The sequence below is a fragment of the Lygodium microphyllum genome, chromosome 10, assembly GCF_053477565.2.
Source record: "Lygodium microphyllum isolate KBCC chromosome 10, Lygodium_microphyllum_v1.1.10, whole genome shotgun sequence".
NCBI classification, from domain to species: domain Eukaryota; kingdom Viridiplantae; phylum Streptophyta; class Polypodiopsida; order Schizaeales; family Lygodiaceae; genus Lygodium; species Lygodium microphyllum.
The window spans coordinates 68,432,367-68,454,166 of record NC_141144.1 but is presented as its reverse complement, the minus strand read 5'-3'; the positions used below and the strand labels follow the sequence as shown (position 1 = coordinate 68,454,166).

Sequence of the window (21,800 nt, the reverse complement as noted above, 5' to 3'; positions counted from 1 at the left end):
AGCAGCAGCATAAAAGCAAAACCACTCAATATTCATATTAATATAGTGACTCAAAAATACCACATAAACACGGGAGGAAAATCTGGTTCATACATCCAATATGCATGCCATAAGAAAGAAATGATAAAACAAAACCACAAGTAGTATAAACTGGACCATGGTGCAAAACTTTTTCAAAACAAGAACCTAAAAACCATGTATATTCACCAGAAGAGGAAGAACCAGATTATCAATTTGTAATAACAAGAAAGAGCCAGATTAGAACTGCCACAGGATTGTAGCAAATTGGCGTTGAGATCCTATGCACAACAGGCCATAACTATGCACGCCAATAATGATGAATGCAAGACAAAATCATTCCACCAAGACACCTTTAGCAAGTAGGTTGTTCGTCATAGCAACAACATGGCATAGAATCAGAGTCGCTCCAAAGCGGGCTAGGAGCATGGAATAGATCATCACCATGAAGAGATGTAGAAAGAGAAGAGAAGGTATAGAGAAGGGGGGTGTTGAAGGGAAGGGTTACAAACCTTAATACCTAAAGGTGTCTTTACATTAGGCAAGGGTAGATAAAAGGCATTGAAGGTGAGTTCGGGTGATTAAGCCATATTACCAAAGTAAAGGTACCAACGAGAAGCCAATTAGACAACAAGAATAAGGCATTACCCAAATTAGGCTTGCAAAGATTACAACAAAACTAATCAATGCAATCAATAAATTAAAATTTGCATTAAGACATGATAAGATATAATTAACAATAAGCATGTAGGGGGATAGGAAAACCAAGTCCAAACACTATATATATTAAAAGGGTAATAAGACATGTTAGTAAAATGCAACAAAACTAAGAAAGAGTAGATTTATTCAATAATATGCATAAAAAACACAAGAAATATTGCAAGATAACAATAACTATAGAAATAGAACAAACAAATTCAAAAAACATGAAACACGGGTCAATTGAAATAGTAAGAGTGCAATAAACAGTTACATCATACCATCTTCATTGCAAATGTGTCCCGCCAACATCCCATACCATTTGGGTCTATCGATAGGTGGATATCGAAGGACCACTACCTGTCATAGTAGTGGTCCCAAGGTACCCACCTATTTTAAGTGCTAACAATAGATTTGAGTTGGAATATATCTAACTTCAACATAGGTGCATCATTTTGGAGGTATTTGCATATAAGCCTCCAAATACATACTTTTTCAAAGCCATTGTTAGCAAAACATTGCATTAGATAACAAAGATGAATGTATGCTTCAAGTGTAGAATTATTTGAATACAAGATTGGTCCAACTTGAGAGAGAATCACTTTGTGGGACCAATTTGAGGGCCTATTACCACTTCTATGAATATACTTGATAAATGGAAAGGACGTTTCCTCTTCTTGTCAAAAGTTGTAATGCTTAAAGCATTTAGCTGGGCATATGAACAGAAACAAAGTGTCTAGTATCAAAAAAGTAGAAAGTGTTAACTACTAGATCAAATTGGAGTGGGACCCCAGGGTAGGTTAAGGAGACGCATGGAGCATCTTGGTTTAAGAAGACAGATGGATTTGGTACATTCACCAAAAGAAGATCATCATAAAACCAAAAGGTGTGTGAGAAGTGTTCAAGATACCAAACCCTTTGATATGGGCAAGATTCTTGTAGAATTTGTATTCAAAAAAGCAAAGGTAAAGGCTACACCACAAAGGGGCAATTCAATCCCATGGGAATACCACGACATTGTCTCTTTACTTTGCCAGAAAGCATGATATATGCATTATCAATGATCCAAGAGTTAAATTTGATGCATTCACCCAATGAGAATGTAATATGGCTAGACTTCTGTTCAGAAAGCCATCTTACTTTCTTCGAGTCTTTATTGAGGTTTAAGGCTGAAGCCTTATAGTACTTAAAGGCCCAAGAAATGATTTGTCCAATTACCTCAGTTAGACCAAACTCCCCATGACGACGAATGTTCTCATAACATTTAGTGATGTTAGTAGAGCAATAGCTAAAAATGGAATGTGGTAAATTAATAAAGACTTCTTGAACCAAGTTTACAATCCAAAAAGATGGGATATTCAAGCTAGTAATTTAAAAAAAATGGTCATTGAGTTTTCTAGCTAGTTCCATCATGATTTCTCTACAAGCTTCAAGAATGCCAACTAAAATGAGTGTATAATAAGTATAGACAGCATTAACAACATTAGTAAACCACCAAAAGTCAATTTTATGGGCTTTGAATATGCCCATAAGAAAGGGTAGGCTTGGGGTGGATTGGAAAGGGATATCAAGCTTCCCAAATTGTTGAATGTCATCGATAAGAGCATTCCAATTTAGCTTAGCATGCAAAAAATCAGGAGAATTAATCCTTTGACTTGCTAGCGAGAGTATAAATTTCTAACAAAAGAAAGAAGGGTTGCTAGAGCAACTTTTTCGATCATAGTAGTGTAGAAATCATTAAGAATCCGAATCAAGTCTAATGCATAACTTTCATCATAGCAAACCATCTCACAACTAGGGAATCCTTTTAACTTGTTATCAAGGAAAGATTCAAATCTATCTTAATAATTAAGTTTCTCAAGCTTGAGGATTTTAAGAAAGTCCCTAAAACCATGCATGAGAGAAAATTTTGCCTCAGCATGATTGGAAGGCTTGGAGGGAATATGATTCAATCCTTTGGCTAATTGTTTCCTTAAATACAAGTTGGATACAGGTTTTGAGACAAGTAGTGCCAATGTGGTCACAATCCATAAGATCAAATTCATGATGATATTTATGACAATTACAAGAATGAAAAGAAGCAGTGAAGGTAGCCTTAGGCTTATATACCATCGTTTTGAGTGAAGGCAAAAACCTCCAATCAAATGCAACTTCCTTAAATACATTAGAAGGTGGAAGTTCTCCAATAAGAAAAAATAACTCAAAGCATATTTTAGGAGACATTTTGTCCAACAAGGCATTATAGAAAGTTAGATGAATGATAGGAGTAGACTACTTATCATGGAACAACTTAAAGCAACCATGTCTTTGTTGTACTAAGACCTGCATTAGTAAAAAAGAAGTTGCTCAACAGTTGAACTACAATCATCAAGATGGTCACCTTTTCTTTTCAAATTTTGCGAAGTAGACATGCTAGAAGCCTCATTAGAAAATGTCGTAGGCCTAAAGCCAATTTTTTTCCGCTTATAGTGATTTTGAAGTTGTCTACTACCCCTTGTCATAGATCCATAATTCCTTGCAAATGTATTGCTGTGCATAACATGTTGACCCTTGGATGGATTGAAGCATCTATCAATAATCTTAACACCTTCACCTTTCATGTTTGGCAAAAGGCTAGCACCTTTCTTTGAGACCATGAGATTCTTAGCATCAATCAAAACCATTTTCCTATAGTAAGCAAAAACAAGAGAAGCCTTGATTGCTTCATAAGCTTCCTTAGCAACCTAGTTGAAGAATAACATCATAGAATCCCTTAAGCTTTTTGCCACAAAAATAGAATCCACATTATGCATTGCAAACCATAATGCATGATCAAACCAAATAACGGTATTGTTTTTGCACTCTCCACAATGACCAAAGATATCGCAATAGCACTTGATGAATGGTCTAAGTAAATTGAAAACTCCATATATGAATTTCCCATCAAGCTTTTGGTCATTAAGCTTAGTAGATTTCAGAGCCAAGCACACTCCATAAGAGGAGGGGCATCTACTTGCTTCAAATAAGGACATGTTAATAGGGCTATTTAATATAATAGTTTTAGAGAGCGAAGAAGTGGCTTCCAAAGCAAGAGTAGAGAATTCTTTCCTAGCAATAGCAACATTATCTTCACCCAATAGGAGCAATCACATTTCTATCAAGATAGGAGCTGTAAGAATGAAAATCGCATCAGACCATGGTTGATGATTGACTTGTAGATAAATTTCTAGGAGTTGAGGTGGGATGAAAGCATCTGCATAAGAACCATGCTTTTGTTTCTTGACACATTTAGGTGTTTCCCATGTGGCATGCAAAAATTCAACTTTCTCCTGGGAGTAATCTAGCAGGACTAAAAGCTTTCCTTTGAGTACCATCAAGTGGAGGAGGAGTGTCAAAATCCAAAGACTTCTTTGGTGTTGGATTTTCATCTCATCTTGAAAGGGAACATTAGTATGCTGGAAAATATTATTGATGATGACCGATTTCGAAGAATCAATCCAATTACTAACAAGATTAACTTCATCTTCCTTCACAAGACTATCCAGATTGTCCCTTAGAGTCCTTAGTTTGGAGATAGCTAGTGTAGGGTTGGAGAGGGAGATGTGGTAGATTCCAACCAACTATCAGAATCCAACAACAACAGTACACTAGTATGTGAGGGTGCAGGTTGTGCATGATAGGTTGGCGTGCATGTGGACGATGCTATCTTAGGTGCTTAATCCTCATGCAAGTCTAGGTTGGGTGGCCAATGCGAGGGATGTTTGTGTGAGCATGGCTCGAGCTACTGCCATGGATGGCCTCCTGAGAGCATGTTTCCTGCTCGGGTGTGGATTCTAAACAGCTCAATGGAAATGAATCGCTAGGTGGATTTGGATGCAATCTTGGTAAACTTCATGTATACCTACTTCATGGGAAGATTAACCCATGCACCACCCTTCTCCAAACAATTCAACATTGTATCACTATGCAAGGGGTTTGGCCTTGTGACAAGAAGAGAGATGGATCAAAGTGGGCTTGTGAGATCTTTAAAGAGATGGTTGTACGGGCTAAAGGAAGCAGACTAGCCTTGGAGGAAAGATCATTGCTAGAGTAAGCTCAGATCCTTAAAAGGATTATTGCCTTGGTTAGAGAGCCAAACAAAACGAGCATGCTCTTCAACAAGAAATTAATATTGGATATGCATTGTGCATCACTATAATTTATAAAAAGCAGTAAGCTGAAAAGAATAAACAAGGGCTTGCCCTTCAATAGGAAGATGATTCGTGGATGATGGACCAAACCAAATACTTAAGTAATGTTAGGGATATTTTTGACATTTATGAAATGCATGCTACATTTCTTGCCTAAGCCACCTTCATACATGGCAAAGTTAGTGAATAGGTAATGGGAGGAGAGCAATCTTCCTAAGACATGGAGAAAGAGCATTATTAACCTCATCCCCAAGCAAAAGTAGTGCTCAAAGTTGGGTCATGGGAGACAAATTTCACTCATGAGCATTGTGTACAAGGTACTCACTAATAGGCTTTCCCCTATCTTACAAAGACACACCAACAAGCATTAGTATAGTTTCATAAAGGGCCAATCACTCATGGATAATGCGTTGAATGCTATTGTAGCTGTGGATCAAGGCTAAGGCATCTGCATTAAAAAACTATAATTTTGCAAATTGGTGTGGAAAGAGCATTTGATAGGGTTAAATGGGATTACCTAAAAGAAGCCATGTTAAGGATGGCTTTTTGTGAGAACCAATTTTCCTCAATAGCAACTCACGCAAAAGCTCAACTTTTAGTTAATGGAAAATTGTTGAATCCATTTGAAGTGCAGAAAGATACAAGGCAGGGATGCCTAATCAATCCACAACTATTTGCAATAGCAACTCATCCCATGTTCCCTCTATTGGATAGGATGGTAGAGAATAGAAAATCACATGGTATAAAGTATAAGGGCAAGGAGCTAGTGGGCCAAGGATTTGTTGATGATATGCTTATGATGTTGGGGGCAACTATAGCAAATGTGGAGAATGCTATGCAAGGTCTTGGAGGACTATGGAATGGTCATTAGGTTTAGAACCAACTTTTAGAAATCAACATTAACAAGCTTGTCACGAGAGGACTCAGCTACACTAGCATCAAGAGCTGCACCTAAAGAAACAAACTTGCATTACATAGGATTGCCAGTTGATGTTGACATTAGTGAAACTCAAAGAATCAAGTGGGTTTTGGGGGAGGTCAAGCAAAAAGTGAGAAGTTCGAGCTCTCCTACATGGCTATTTCATGTTAAGTTGAAAATTTTAAGGATTGTTCATTTATCATGCTATGCTCTTTTACTTGCTACTATCAAACCTTGTAGAAGGAATGGGATTTTGTTGTTGGTAAAATCCTCTAGGGAAGAGAAGGAAAGAACAGATATTTAACTTCAATGTCCATGGACACTCTTAAAAAAATGAGGGCTACAATTAGTGGATTTATAAGAGGAAGTGAAGGTGCTAGGGCCAAGCTATTTAAGGGCTACTAGCAACAATAGATATTGTGGGTGCATATGCAAGAGATGGGGTAATGGATTGGAGCTCACATGTACACAAGTGATCAAGAAAGCCAAGATGCAAGGCTTGGCAATTAGCTTATGGGATTATTGGGTGGCAATAATTGAAAGTGAGAAATGGTGCAAAGGGGATAAAGTTATGAGAATTGAAGAAAATATTTTCTAGACATGGGCATTTAATCTTCCTATCACAAGAACATTTGGGAAGAGAGGAATGTACCTAGCTAAGCAAGGCAAGTATAGAGTGGATAAATGGATCAGATCAACAAGTGGAACATACACTTCTTGAGAAGCCAAGAGTGGATGGAGTCTTCTTGGACCAAGGAAGTTAAGCTAGAAAGTGGTACCCAATAAATGCTTAGGGTGCAATATAGCTAACTGCATGAATAGGTGTTTAGAGATACTACTATGATGAAGGCTTTGTGCACAAAGGTAATCGAGCAATCAAAAACTTGGGAGGGCTTGAAGAGGAACATGCAATGAGGGGACGGGGCTTGATATTAGATGGGAGTTGGGAAGTGGTAGCCAACAAATGCTCAGGGTACAGGAAAGCTGACTGTACAAATGAGGGTGGGGAGATACTATTTGGAATATGAATGGAAGTAGTGTAATCAAGGCTTTGTAAAGGTCATGAAAGCAATCAAACACTCTGAGGGGAGTTGGAAGTGGAACATGTAGAGAGAGAATGAAGCTTGTTATTAGACGAGCAATCTGGCCATGCTATTAAAGAGTTGGGCTGGTGCTGTGCTTCTTAAGCATTGTGTATTCCTTTGGAAGGTTACGACTGTCGTCGTGACAGGTGAAAAGTCCAGGAAAAGGGATTTTTCAAGTATTGTTAGCAAGTGTTTACAGGAAGAAACACTTCACGTGCTATATAGCAAAGTGCACATGGCAAGAAGCCATTAGGGGGGACTGGCTATTCAAGGCAACAGTAATCCTACCGACAGCGTCACTTGCAAGCATTTTGATAGTTTTAATCTGTTACTTGATCACGTTTAAGTTTCTTGTTGGAAAACTGAAAGATTGTCACAGATGTGTATATGTAACTTCCATAGAACTTAAATCTTTTCCAAGCAATATTCTAAGCAAAATGAAGATAACATAGATTGAGATTGACAAGTCTTCTTCATTACTAAACTCTCAAAAAATTCCAACGTGACCATTTGACATAATGTTGCTACAAAAGTATCAGCCATAACATCATCTGACGTGCTCAGCCTAATGTAATTTCAGCCATCATTAGTAACTCTCAAAAAATTCTAATGTGACCATTTGACATACTGTTACTAAACAAGTATTAGCCATAGCATCATCTGACTTGCTCAGCCTAACGTAATTTCAGCCAAAAAAATGAGACATTATGGAAGACTGCGGTAATGAGCCCATGCCTAGGACTCTCCAGAAACTTTCATAAGGCGTAGTAGTAGCGACTATATCAGCACTTAAAAATCAACTGTTAAAAAGATGGGGCTTGGGTGCAGCCTCACTTTGAATCCTTGTTATTGCAGCTGAAAATCTTGATGATGCTAGATTGAAACGCATTTCAGAAAGACAGAAATCTATGGGCATCTGTGCTCATAGAACTGTCAATGTAGTCATATATATTGTTAAACAATAGAGCAATTCAATCTTAATAACTTTCAAAACCTGATGAGTGAGCAACCCTATCAATCTGGTATTATCTCAGAAATTTTAAAACAGTTACTTGTAAGACTCGCAGCACGCAAATGGAAACCCAAAAGGTGTATGCCATATACAAAGAAACTGCCCTCTAGTCAGATACAAATGTCAATGCACTTGGAAAAGATTGTTTGCATGCAGACAAGAAATCACATGATAGTCAAAGTCCCAGCATGTGATCCAGACTCTTGCGGAGGATCTTATAAATTGAATTTCATTGAGATTGACTAGATACAAAAGTCTATCTCCAATGAGTGCTTTACAACTTCAGCCTTCCTGTGGCTAAGGAGTTCATCACGCACAGCAGTTTGCAAATATATTTTACAATCTGATCTCATATCTACAAAAGACCGTGTACATCCTCCAGATTTCCACTCCATACGATTCTGAGGATAAGTTGGTTTATTGCAAAGAGCAACTCTTTACACGCTTACATAGAGGTGCCCTCTGATTTCATGACTTTCTGGAGCTCTGGGGAGATAGGGATGATGGATGACCCGTAATTTGTAGAGGGGTCCCACTTTGGCTGTATGAGATTTAAAGATAACAAAATCATTTACAGGTCCTGGATTACTTCATATAAGCACATCAATGTGTTGTAACCCTTTCCCAATGGGTGTTCAGCTTAGATCAAAGCCAGCCTCTGCATTAATTGCATATAGAAGCTTCTCCTGAAGGACATCTTTCCTGAAATAAAGTTATTAAATTGCATGATGAACAGAATGGAGGAAAGTCAATTACTATGGACCACCATTAAGCACAAAAATCAAACACTACCTTTTGTATGGAGGAAGCTTCAGCAGATTCATACAAGTAGCTGATGTGGGCAGGCGATCCAGCATCTCATCAGACACATCTTCTGGGGCCGCTCTAGATTGTAGATTCAAATATAAGAGAAACTTCAGTACATTAACTTTCTTGGACGTGCACAGATGAATATGATATAATAATAACAGAGACACACCTTTGAATACAAAACTGTGGCTCAAGGTACTTGAACCCCAATAATGGCCCACGAGAGCATCCAGTGACAAATCTGCATGTAGTATGATATTCAGACACGCAATCAGCATCTTGCATATGTACAGTCAGTTTGTGTGCATCAGTCTGTGAGCATGCACCTTGTAAGAGTAAACGAGCTGACTTGCTTTTATCTTCATAAAACAATATTATTAGCAGCATACTGGTGTGACAGGACTTCTAGCATGTGGCAAGTTATTCTCTCTATTCACAAGTTTCTTAGTCTTCAACTATGATGAGTAGCAACCTGTTTGCCCCCTCTACGAATTCTCAATGGATATAGATGAAACACATGGTACTAGAAAGTTGATTGTTAGGAAAGAGTTGCAACCAACTCTTGCAGGCCAAGTGGATATGTTAAGCTTAAAGAGGTGCATTACAAATTCAAACCTTAATTAGCTCTTTAAACAGCCCCAAACTCAAAGATTACCAAAGTTTGTGTGTCCCATAACCAGACATCCAAGCATTGGGAGGATCCACACCTATAAATAAGAGGCTACCCAGCCACTTGCTCCATCTCTTGTTTTGTAGGTTACCCTAGTTCATACCCTGTCATTACGTGGGTGCCAGCTCCTGCTGCTGCCCATTTGGTTCCAGTTGTTGCCATCAGTTCAGCCCTCTATTTGACTGCTGCAGCCTATGTTTGAGTGTTCCTAGCTGCTGCCCTGATCATTACAACCTTGGGGACTGTGGCCTTTTCATCCCTACAGGCTGCCTTGCTGATGTTTGTTGTTTGGAGAAGTTTTCAGCATTGGCTTGATTAAATTTGCATCTGCAATGGGCCATTTTTGCATTTTCAACATTTTTCCTCATCAGCCTTTGCTCAAACTCCTGGTTACTACACTCTGGATTTGTCTCCAGTGGATAACACACATCAACACCTCCCTTGCTCTCACGAGAGCCACTAGTTGCCTCCGGTGGACAACACACATCAACACCTCCCTTAGCTTGCTCCCACGAGAGCTACCAGCTGTTGGACAGCTCTCCCCTTGAGCATTCTATACATTATCATTCATTTATTCATTCGTGATTTGTGCTTTTTTTCATTTTTTGCTTTAGTGTTTGAGTTCCTTGTGTTTCAGTCATGGTGGTACACTCTGCTTTCTTTTGCAAACCTTACGACATCTTGTCATGGTATCAAAGCTAGTGTTCCTCTAAAGAGATAGCTAAGACTATTGTGGATTGTTTGGTTTGTCGTGCATGAAAAACTGCATTTGAAACCAGCCTTCCTTCTCGGATAGGGTGGTTTAACCTGATTAAGCACTTAATTACAACAATAAGCAAATGAACATAAACTGAAATGCTCACTTTACCTTCATAAACTTGGACAGTGGACACCCTGTTAGCCCCAAAACTCGCGCCCCTTTAAATTACAAGCCAAGATTTCACAATCTCCTTGGCTGATTCAAACGCCCCTTGCTGTTCCAATAATCAGTAGAGCATTCGAACAAATTGCCCCTTGATTTTCACTTAGGACTGAAGGCACAGGTCCCAAGGTGGCTGCTAAACCCTAATTACTGCTGTAATTTAGGGTTTACAGCAGTAAACTCTCTGTTGTCCACCAAATTTGGCTGTACTCTGCTACCAATGACTGAGAATTACTGATGGAGGAGATGAGAGAATGCTGTAGAGAGAGAGAAAATCAATTGAAATGTATCTTTTGATTCATAGCTCTGATGACAAATCTGATGGCACTAACAGCTTCAAAAAGGGGGGGGGGGGGGGGGGGGGGGGGGTGTAAAACTTTAGCTCAGCTTCCAAGCCCTCCTCTTTTACCGCTGCCTCTCTTGAGGCGGAAGAGAAAACCTGCTGCCCCTTGTCCTGTCGCGGCACGCGATCAGTCGTCATCGCCTCTTGGAGCCAAATCTGATCACCTCTTCCTCCACCAAGCTCAAAATGGCTGCAATTCAGCTTCCACCACCCTCCAACAGCCTTCTCCCTAGTTGCATGGGAAAGTTTTGCCAAGTGGCAACCTTCCTAATGCATTTTTAGCCATTAAATTAATTTTTCAGAATTAATTAATTCTGAAAATTAATTTCAGCCCTTTTAACCTTGCCCAAAATTAAACATGCCCATCTATAATGAAATTGGCTAGGCCATTTGCAACTTGGAGTGGTTCCCAACCTCTGTTGACCCTTAGACTAGCCCCTAGTGTCACCTCTGACACTTAATGGCCAAACAATTGTCCTAAGGTCCAACTTGGCACCAATTGACCACGAAAACCCAGTTGGCATAACTTAACACAACTTTTGCCTTTGACGCACTGCATCCTCGGGGTCCTTGGCCTGTTTCCATGAAATAACTGCCATGTGCATCACATGTGCTAAACAACCTTGCACATTTGATTAATAACTTAATCAAATGTTACTAGCAAGATTAAAGCATCTCAAAATTTCACGTCCCCGTGATAGACCTCCCCCTTGAAAACCTTGCAATCGTCCTCGATTGCACTGCATTCGGCCACAAAACTTATTGAAATTTTCTAGCCAGCAAAACATAATAGAAAATTGAAAAACAGTCTAAAACTGTTGCTAGAAACCATTGGATGCATCCATAACTCAAGTTTTTCAACTGTTCTGACTTTAAAACCACAGTAAAGCCTATTCTTAGCATAAACCATGGCTGAATCTGTCAATGACATTCGTTTACAAGCGGCTGTCCATGGAATCAGCTGTAAACCATTAAAAACTGAGCATGACCTGATCATAAACTGATCATGGACTGATATGAGAATTGATCACAAATGGCTGCAGATGTGACTCCAAACTGATTACAAGCTGATGGTAAAAAAACTGATCAAAAGCTCATGCAAAACCGATCCCAAAGTGATCATAAATGGTTCTCAAACTGATCAAGAATTGAGTTGAAACTAATCAGAAATTGATCTCAAAACTGAGGCAAAAACTCATGCCAAACTGGTCCAAAAACTCATCTATAAGTATAGTCTCAGAGACGCGGTGACAACCATACTCATATACATGTATCTCACAGTGACTAGTACACCGAGTAGTGACCTCATGGCAGACATACTGTTAGCACGGTATCTTGGATGCATGCTGAATACATCCGAGATCCACTACATACGAGAGCCGTCCAAAACCGGTGGAGTGGAAGCGCTATCTCCCCCTTGAGCATCAGGCAATTCTCCGGACCCCCGCTCTACTGAACCTGAGTAAGCCTGATCCAAAGTCGGCTCTAACTGAAAGGCATTGAGATAAAGTTGCAACAACTGAGAATGGTCTGCCAAGTCATCCTCTTTTATCCATTTTGCATCCATTGGTGAATAGTTTTGAAACTTTACCAAATATCTTCTGGAAACTTTACCTCCGACCTTCCTTTCCTTATGTGCCAAAATCTGCTCAGGTACCAAGATCTCATCTAGTTCCTCAATCTCTAGCTGAATTTCAGTAGATACATCTTCTGGCACATCACCACGAAAAGATCTCAACAAACTAATATGAAAGGCATTGTGCATTCGCCAAAATGGAGGTAATTTCAGCCGATATGCAACATCGTTGATCTTTTCCAACACTTGAAAGGGCCCATATTATCTCATGCTTAACTTCGGATACAACCTCTCTCTTCCCTTCATCTTTTTCAGCCTTGCCTTTTCGAAACGCAGCAATATATAATCGCCCTCTGTAAATTGCAAAGCACGTCTATCGCGATCAGCTGCCCGCTTTTGCTTCTCTTGTGATCTTTGAAGTGCATACTTTATCTTTGCATAGGTTACATCCAAGCTTTCCACAAAGCGATCAGCCTCAAAGATCTTATCATTAGTGTGCAAAATAGGTGGAACCTTCTTGCCACCCTCAACCACCTCAAATGGAGCCTTGCTAGTGGAACTATGCACCGTATTATTGTATGCAAACTCAACCAATGGCAAATACTGCTCCCACTGTGTCTTGTGATCTGAATCATAGCACCTCAAAAGATCCAACACTGTGAAATTTGCTTCCTTAGACTAATCATCTGTCTGCGGATGGAAGGATGATGAGAATTTCAGCATGGTATCCATATTCTCAAACAACCCCTTCTAGAATAGACTGGTCATCCAAGGGTCTCGATCACACTGATGATCGACTCAGGCATACCATGATACTTGAAAATGTGCTATATAAATAATCGTGCCATATGATTAGCCTTTATCTTCTTCCTCACCGGAATGAAATGAGTTTGCTTGCTAAACTTGCAAATAATAGTCAATATCCTATCATTCCCTGTAGGTGTCCTAGAAAGCTCAAAGATAAAGTCCATAGCAATGCTCTACCAAGGCCTATCTGGAATAGGCAAGGGCTGCAACAAGCCCGGCATCTTTTGCCTATCATGCTTTATCTTCTGACATATGATGCATGCCCTAACATACTGCTCTACATCATGCCTCAAAGCTGGCCAATAAAAAAAAATGCTCCACTGCCTTGACTGTGGTATCAATACCTCTATGTCCTGCATACGGAAGAGCATGACTTTCAATGATCACTCTAGGCCTCAACTGCTTTGTGACACATAGTCGTCCATGCATCATCAGAAATCCATCTCTTAGCATAAAATGCTCATGTCTTTGGCCATTGCAAAGCTGATCATAAACATTAGCAAAGTCTGAATCAGCAGCATATTGCTCTTTCATGGCATCCAACTCAGTGTGATAAACCATAGTGACGGCTGAAATTTGTGGCTTACGTGACAGTGCATCAACCACAACATTCTTTTTACCATCAATGTGTACAATCTAAAAATGAAACATAGAGAGAATTTTCCCATTTCATATGCTTCTCTAACAACTTTCTTTATGTCAGAAAAATACCTCAAAGTCTGATGGTCTGTCTGCACTGTAAAATCAGCCCCTAACAAATAATGTTTCCACGTAGACAGTGCATGAATTACAGCCAAGAGTGGAGAATTCGACTCTCATAAGCCACAACTCGGCCATCTTGCATAAGGACAGACTCAATGTTGTTACCACATGCATCACATTGAACCACAAATGACTTTCTTAGATCAGGCAACACAAGCACAAGATCTGAAGTTATCTTTTCCTTTAACTTTTCAAATGCTGAAATTTCCACTGCTGTCCATCTAAATGGCACATCTTTCTTTTGCAACGTATGCAATGGAGATGCAATTTTAGCAAACCCGCGTACGTACTTTCTATAGTAAGAACATAAACCCAAGAAGCTGCGGATCTCATGAACATTCTTCAAAGCTGGCCATGAACGTATTGCTTCAACCTTAGCAAGGTCCATACGAATACCTTCAGCCGATACAATATGTCCCAAGAAGTGGATTTCATACAAAAAGAATTCACTCTTCTTGCCATTCATAACCAGCCTATACTTATGTAGCTCATTGAAAACAATGTCCAAGAGCTTTCTATGCTTCGTCTCATTCTTTGAATAGACAATCATGCCATCAAAGAAAGTATCCACAAATGCTTTATGTGGCCGAAAGATGCGATCCATCATCTGATTAAAAGTGGCAGGAGCATTCGTAAGTCCAAAAGGCATGACAAGAAATTCATATAACCCAAAAGATGTCCTAAAGCTGTCTTAGGCACATCGTCCGGTCTAATGCATATCTGATGATACCCACTTTTCAAATCTATACGGCTGAATATTACTGTCCCCTGTAATCTATCTGTAACATTAGCGATCCGAGGGATCAGAAAGTGGTTCTTTATCATAATCTTGTTCAGAGCATGATAGTCAATGCACATACACCATGAACCATCCTTTTTCTGCACCAAAAGCACTGGAGAACAGAAAGGAGATGAGCTGGGCTGAATCAACCCTTTTTCTAACAGCTCATTTACCTGACTCAAAATCTCCTCCTGTTGGGCTGCACTAACTCTATAGGGTGGTTTATTAGGAGGGCTACTTCCAGGGATAAGGTCTATGCCATGATCGGGTCTTTCAGGTGGTAGCTGCCCTAGAAGTGACTGAGAGAAGCAATCAGCATACATTTTCAAAAATGACATGTGATCCTTCTCTAATTTAGACATATTTCCAACATTCTCACTATCATCCTTATCCTTAGCAAAAACTAAATACGCTAAAAGATGATTTTTCATTACTTTAGAAATAGCGGTTGCAGATACAATAGGGACAGATTCCCCATTCAACTTTACATCAAGTGTGAGTGTCTTTCCCTTATGTTGAACAGTGATCTCTCTTGCATATGAATCAATCACTGCATGCATACGGTGGTACCATGGCATACCAAGCAACACATCACAACCCTCAAGTGGAGCAATGTAAAACTCTTCGCTGTCCACATATCCCCGTATGTGCGACCGAAGCTTTCCAATGAGTGGTGTGACAGGTTCTGCATGACCCTTACATGCCATTCCAACTTCTCCCATGGCTCCCATCTCATCCTCTTTGATGCCTAGACGGGCTGCTATGTCTGTAGATATGAAGTTGGCTCGTACACCATTATCAAAGAATATCAACACATGCTGATCTCTAATTTTGCTCCATGCTCTGCATAACCCAGTAGTATCATCATTGGGCTGATCATCAACAACATCGGGCACCAATCCCACTGATGTTTTGGGCCTTTTACCCTTAGGATCTCCCTGATTTTCTGATTTTAATATGGCCCTCTTGTTCACAAATAAAGCATTTAATTGCAGCCATCAATTCCCTATGTTGTGCCAATATTTTCGAGCCTTTCTTTGCTGTTTTGGTCTCTTTTCAGGCTGGTTTTCAGATATGTCTCTTTTCTTAGCCTTAAACAACTTTTTATTCGGCTTCTCCCCCCTCTCTTAAAAGCCCGAATCCTTTCCACGTAGGAAAGCATCGGCTGTAGCAGCAGTCTTTATGAGCTGAGACATGCTTGACACGGTGGATTTTATGCAAAAATCCCCGATTTCTTTAGGCAACCCATATACATATTTTTCCACTTGCTCATGAAGGGGTACGACACGATAAGAAGTGAAGGGCAGCAATGCATCCCAAACTTATTATTGTATTGCTCTAAATTCTTGCATTCCTTTGCATCAAGCTTGTTCCAAGCTGTCATGATGTCCACCTCAAAGGTACTAGTCAACCAATTCGATGCAAACATTTGCTTGAATTGTACCCATGTTGACGGTGCTCTACCTTGCATCAAGAGCGTGGACCACCACTGCAATGCATTCCCCTTCAAGAAAGTGGTTGCCTTTCAAATCTTAGAGGATTCGGTGAAGTTTCCCCCTGAATAGGCTGCATCAAACTGTTGAATGAAGGTCAAAGCTTTCAGCCTATCTTGTGCACCATTGAAGGACTCAAACTTCACTGCTTTCCCACTCTCATCATAGTCTTTTGCTTCCCCTTTGGGAGTCAAGTTGTCATATACTGGCTGCTGCAAAAAGGGTGCATTTGCTGTATTTACATCATGACCAAGCCCAAATGAAGCATTTGGATGACCAACAGTCATTCCTTGAGCCCCATAAGTATTCGGGGGTGCAGATGCATTGCTAAACATTCCACTTTGTGCCCCAAGCATCAAGCCAATGCTACCATACATAGGATTTTGCACATTTCCAACCATACCCGAATACAATGGGCCTTGCACACCATGCATTGGCTGCTACATACCATAGGGATTTGTGCCATGCATTCCCGTATGCGGCCCTTGGCCAACCATTGCATGAAAAATCGTGCTACCACCAAAGTATCATGGCTGCCCCATCATAGCATGCATGCCTAGCTGTCCAAAATCCATTTGATTGGCACTTCCATAATGGCCTTGCATTTGCATTCCTTGCCCCATAGGTACCAACTCTTTAGCTTCATTGGCCTCTTTAGGAGCTTCAATTGAAGGATTTGGCACAACCTTCGGTGCACCTTGCTGTCCCGAAGATGTAGAAGTTGACTTCTTCTTCTTGCCCTTGCGGTCCTTCTTTGGAGCATTCAAAAATCGGGTGAATTGAGGATCCTTTGCCAATTCAACAAAGAGATTTGCTGCTACCCTCATCCGATTCTTGAACTGATCATCAAATTCCTCTTCACTTTGTTGGTCATCTACCTCATGACGGCTCAAAGGCCCTGCATCTTGCCCAATAGCAATATTTTTAGCTTGTTGTCCATCATGAGAGCCTTGTTTAAGATTAGGCATTGAATTTTCTTCATTCCCATGAGAATGTCCATACTGAGAGGCATCATCACTGCTTGATTCCATCTCACTGTATGAAGACATGTTGCTGTTATTTCTCAGTTGAGCACAAAAATCAGCACTAGGACAAAGCTTTGACTTGCAATCAGGTTCCTCGGGCTCACCAAATCAAGAGATTGAGTGATTATCCCGGCAATGGAACCATGAAACCAGCCTTTCTTCTCGGATAGGGTGGTTAACCTGATTAAGCACTTAATTACAGCAATAAGCAAATGAACATAAACTGAAATGCTCACTTTACCTTCATAAACTTGGACAGTGGACACCCTGTTGGCCCCAAAACTAGCGCCCCTTTCGGTATTTCTTTAATTTCGATTGCTAATGGATAAATTACAAGCCAAGATTTCACGATCTCCTTGGCTAATTCAAAAGCCCCTTGTTGTTCCAATAATCAACAAAGCATTCGGGCAAATTGCCCCTTGATTTTCACCAAGGACTTGCTCTAATGGAACCCCAACTAGTCAAATGCTGCCCCAAATTCACAATAGATGGGATGGCATCTAAAATCCTTACAATTCCACGAATTTCCGATGCTGATTTTAGTGTACAATGCCTTTGACTAATGGCACGGGTCCCAAGGTGGTTGCTAAACCCTAATTACTGCTGTAATTTAGGGTTTACAGTAGTAAACTCTCCGTTGTCCACCAATTTTGGTTGTACTCTGCTACCAATGACCGAGAATTACTGAGAATGCTTGAGCATAGACTGGAGGAGATGAGAGAATGCTGTAGAGAGAGAGAAAATCAGTTGAAATGTATCTTTTGATTCATAGCTCTGATGACAAATCTGATGGCACCAACAACTTCAAAAGGAGGGGTAAAACATTAGCTCAGCTTCCAAGCCCTCCTCTTTTACCGCCGCCTCTCTTGAGGCGAAAGAGAAAACCTGCTGCCCCTTGTCATGTCGTGGCGTACGATCAGTCGTCGTCGCCTCTCAGAGCCAAATCTAATCACCTCCTCTTCCTCCACCAAGCTCAAAATGGCTACAATTCAGCTTCCACCACCCTTCAACAACCTTCTTCCTAGTTGCATAGGAAAGTTTTGCCAAGTGGCAACCTTCCTAATGCATTTTCAGCCATTAAATTATTTTTTCAGAATTAATTAATTCTGAAAATTAATTTCAACCCTTTTAACCCTGCCCAAAATTAAAAATGCATATTTATAATGAAATTGGCTGGGCCATTTGCAACTTGGAGTGGTTTCCAACCTCTGTTGACCCTTAGACTAGCATTAATTAATTAATGCTAGTCCCTAGTGTCACCATTGACACTTAATGGCCAAACAATTGTCCTAGGGTCCAACCTGGCACCAACTGACCACGAAAACCTAGTTGGCATAACTTAACACAACTTTTGCCTTTAACACCCATTGCATTCTTGGGGTCCTTGGCCCATTCCCATGAAATAACTGCCATGTGCATCGCATGTGCTAAACAACCTTGCACATTTAATTAATAACTTAATCAAATATTACTAGTGAGATTAAAGCATCTCAAAATTTCACATCTTCGTGACACAGTATTCCTTGCAACTGCCATGGCACTCTAATTTCTAGTACACATAGAAGTGGACTTCTGTTGCCCCACACTAAGATCAACCAAAAGGTGTTTGAGCCATAAACATTCCAATGTAGTTGTGAATGCTGCCATATGTTCATCTTCACAGCTAGATGTCACCATTGTAGATTGCTTTTTGCTCAACCAAGAGATACAAGGATCACCAAGCATGAAACAATTACCACTAGAGAACATGCACATATCAAAATAACCAACCCAATCACAATCTATAAATGCATGCAAGCAAAGAGAAGTACCTCTAGGATAAAAGAGGTTCAATGTTTGAATGCCTTTAAGATAGTGATAGACACATTTCATTGCTTGACAATTGCATAGTGCTAGGGCTGTGCATGAAGCATACCAATTGAGAGACCCCAAATTGAACGTCCAAACGTGTATTGCACAAATACAATAGACATCCAACGACATGCTAATAGAGAAGTATCAAATGGATCTTCCACATCCTCAAGTGTAAGCGTATGGGCTATCTCAATTAGAGTAGAGATAGACTTGTAGTCTTGCAACTGAAAATGCTCAAGAGTTGGCCAATCTACTTAGATTGTTGTAAGACAATTCTCCTCTCAACTAAAGTAAACTATGTGCCAATATAGTAGTGCAAGTGGCTAAGATTTGTCACATCAAAGCCATACTATGTATCAGCCTGGAGGTAGCAATTTGTGTCTCATGAGGTCTAGTCAACAACATAGCGTCCACCGAAGGAATGAGAATCCCCATATTTGTGGACATAGGGCATTTCTTCAATGTGTCAATTACTGAAGCTAAGTGCAATCAAATATATATATGTTTTATTGTACCATGCCCTAGGTGACTGTTTCAAACCATAGAGGGCCTCATGCAATCTGTGGCTTTTTAAGCAAAGCCACCAAGTTGAAAGCACTCTTCACATCTAGCTAATGCACATGCCAATCAAAATGGGCAACCAAAGCAATAATACTGTGGATGGTAGTCATATGTCGGGTTGATGCAAACATCTCATCATAGCCAATTTCCATCTACTAGGCATGCCCTTTGGGAACAAGATGTGCCTTGTAGCAATCAATGCTACCATCAAATCTGCATTTTGGTTTGTAAACCCACATTGTGCTTGCCAAGAGAGAAGTCACATAACTCTAATGAGTCATTTTTATGTGTAGTATCCAACTCTAATTTCTTGGCTATCATTCAATGCTCACTCTTAGAAGCATCATCAAAGGAAATGGACTCTTCATTACCTGTAACAACAAGATGAGATTGAGCATATCTAGTGGTCGTCCAAGTTTTACTTGGTAAAGTAATGTGTTGTTTGTTGTTCCTTAAAGTATCTAACAATGTGCCATTGCTAGAAGAGTCATGTTTTCTTTCAGCCACTCTTATTTTGTTGAGCAAACAAGATATAGTGACCTGAAAAGGAGATGTTTCAATTTTGAAACAAATTTCACGACACCCGTTTTGAGCAAGCAAGGTTCTTACCCAATTTTGTGACAAGTGCCTCATTTTGCCTCACAACATGCTGATTCCTCTTGTTTTCATCTACTCTCCACCCTTTCTCAGCTGATCAATCTCCTTGGTTGCTATTTGCTTCCCATTTCACATCTACCACTGTTTACAGCCCTAAAACCCTACATCCCACACCCATCACTTGCCCAATCCTTTTCCTTTCCTGTCCACACTATTTGTAGCTCTTTTCACTCAAATTTACAGATGTTTTTTAGTGTTTCCTTTGTCCTTCACTGTCCACACACTAGTTTGAGTTGGTTCTCCCACTTTAGCTATAGACTTGTACTCTATGGACTCATTGTTAATTGATCATGTTCATGGTTCATTGGCATTTTGATGAGATACTATGATCACTTGATTCTTGGCATTTATACATGATACATCATAGTTGCATTTATTTTTCATGCACTGTTTATTATGTACTCTCTTTCTCGAGTCTGTATAACATAATGTGAGTCTAGCTATTCATTATTGAGTCTTCAATTGTGACATCTATCGTCATCATTCATGTGCCATGGCATACTATAGCCTTTTATCATCTTGAGTTCTAAAAGTTTTTGAAACTCATGGATTATGATTTTACAGTCTTATTGTCTTAGATTTTTGGTAGAATCATGTATAATTTTGGTGCAAAGGTTCAACATATAAATAGTATAACCCCTTTATATATGTCTAATATTTAAATATTCTTTAAAATAGATGTAATATCTATTGACTCGTTTTGCCATTTCAGCCTTGGACTGAAACTCTACTTCACAACTTCGAAATGTGATTTTGTTTCACTGTTTCCCAAACTTCAAGCAACTACATTCTCAATTTGTATAGAGAGTAACTAACTTACAATCATTGCAATTTTCAGCCATGGCTAAGAAAGCTTTAAAGCAAGCAAATGCCTCCGATTTGTGCCCCAACCCTCAATGCATACACCCAACAAGGATGCGTCATGTCCCCAATGAAGGTCACAAATTAAGGTCACAAATTACAATTATCCTTCAATGGATTTCACATGCATGGATCCATAAACATCACTATGCACAAGTTGCAATATTCTAATGAGCATGCACAGATCCCTTTTTCGAAAACAAAGTGTGATGCATTTTGCCAAGAATACAACTCATGTACATTTTGAGTAGGTGATTTCAATGGAGGAAGATCAAGCACCATATTTTGCCTTCTTAAACAAAGCAAAGTGCTATGGTTGAGATGACAAAACCGAGCATGCTACTACTCAATGTAATCCATAATACTAGTATCAACATGTAATGCATTCTTTGAGGCTTTCCTCTCATATATATCAAGCTAATATAGGCCATTGTACTATGTGCCAATGATAATGAGGGCATCCCCATCATTACAATCATAGACACTGCATCGATCCATGTGGAGTTTAATTTAATAAGCTAGCACATGCAATGGCTAAAACTAAACACAAGTTTTTTTGTGTTAGGTATGTACAAAACCTTTTGAAGCATGGTAATTTTCACGTTCACTACAACAATGGAAATTTTTCCAATGCCTCAAATTGTGCATGAAGCATTATTAGTACATATAACTAATCCCCTCTTTTATATATTTTCATATGATATAAACAAGTCACCAAAGGATGCAATGTGCTTAAGGACACCACTATCAAAATACCATATATTGCTGTTTTCAGC

General features: G+C 39.7%; 1 protein-coding gene across 1 annotated transcript in view; it reads right to left on the bottom strand.

Annotated features, from left to right (window-relative positions):
* Positions 1–7,982: 7,982 nt before the first annotated feature.
* Positions 7,983–21,800, bottom strand: part of UPL6 (ubiquitin protein ligase 6) — a 68,589-nt gene continuing 54,771 nt past the window's right edge. Inside the window, exons 24-26 of the mRNA XM_087686397.1 lie at positions 8,882–8,953; positions 8,695–8,787; positions 7,983–8,604 (exon numbers count right to left, since the gene is read on the bottom strand). Coding sequence (XP_087542523.1) covers positions 8,538–8,604; positions 8,695–8,787; positions 8,882–8,953 — 232 coding nt within the window. The 3' untranslated portion in view covers positions 7,983–8,537. The remainder of the gene's footprint in view (positions 8,605–8,694; positions 8,788–8,881; positions 8,954–21,800) is intronic.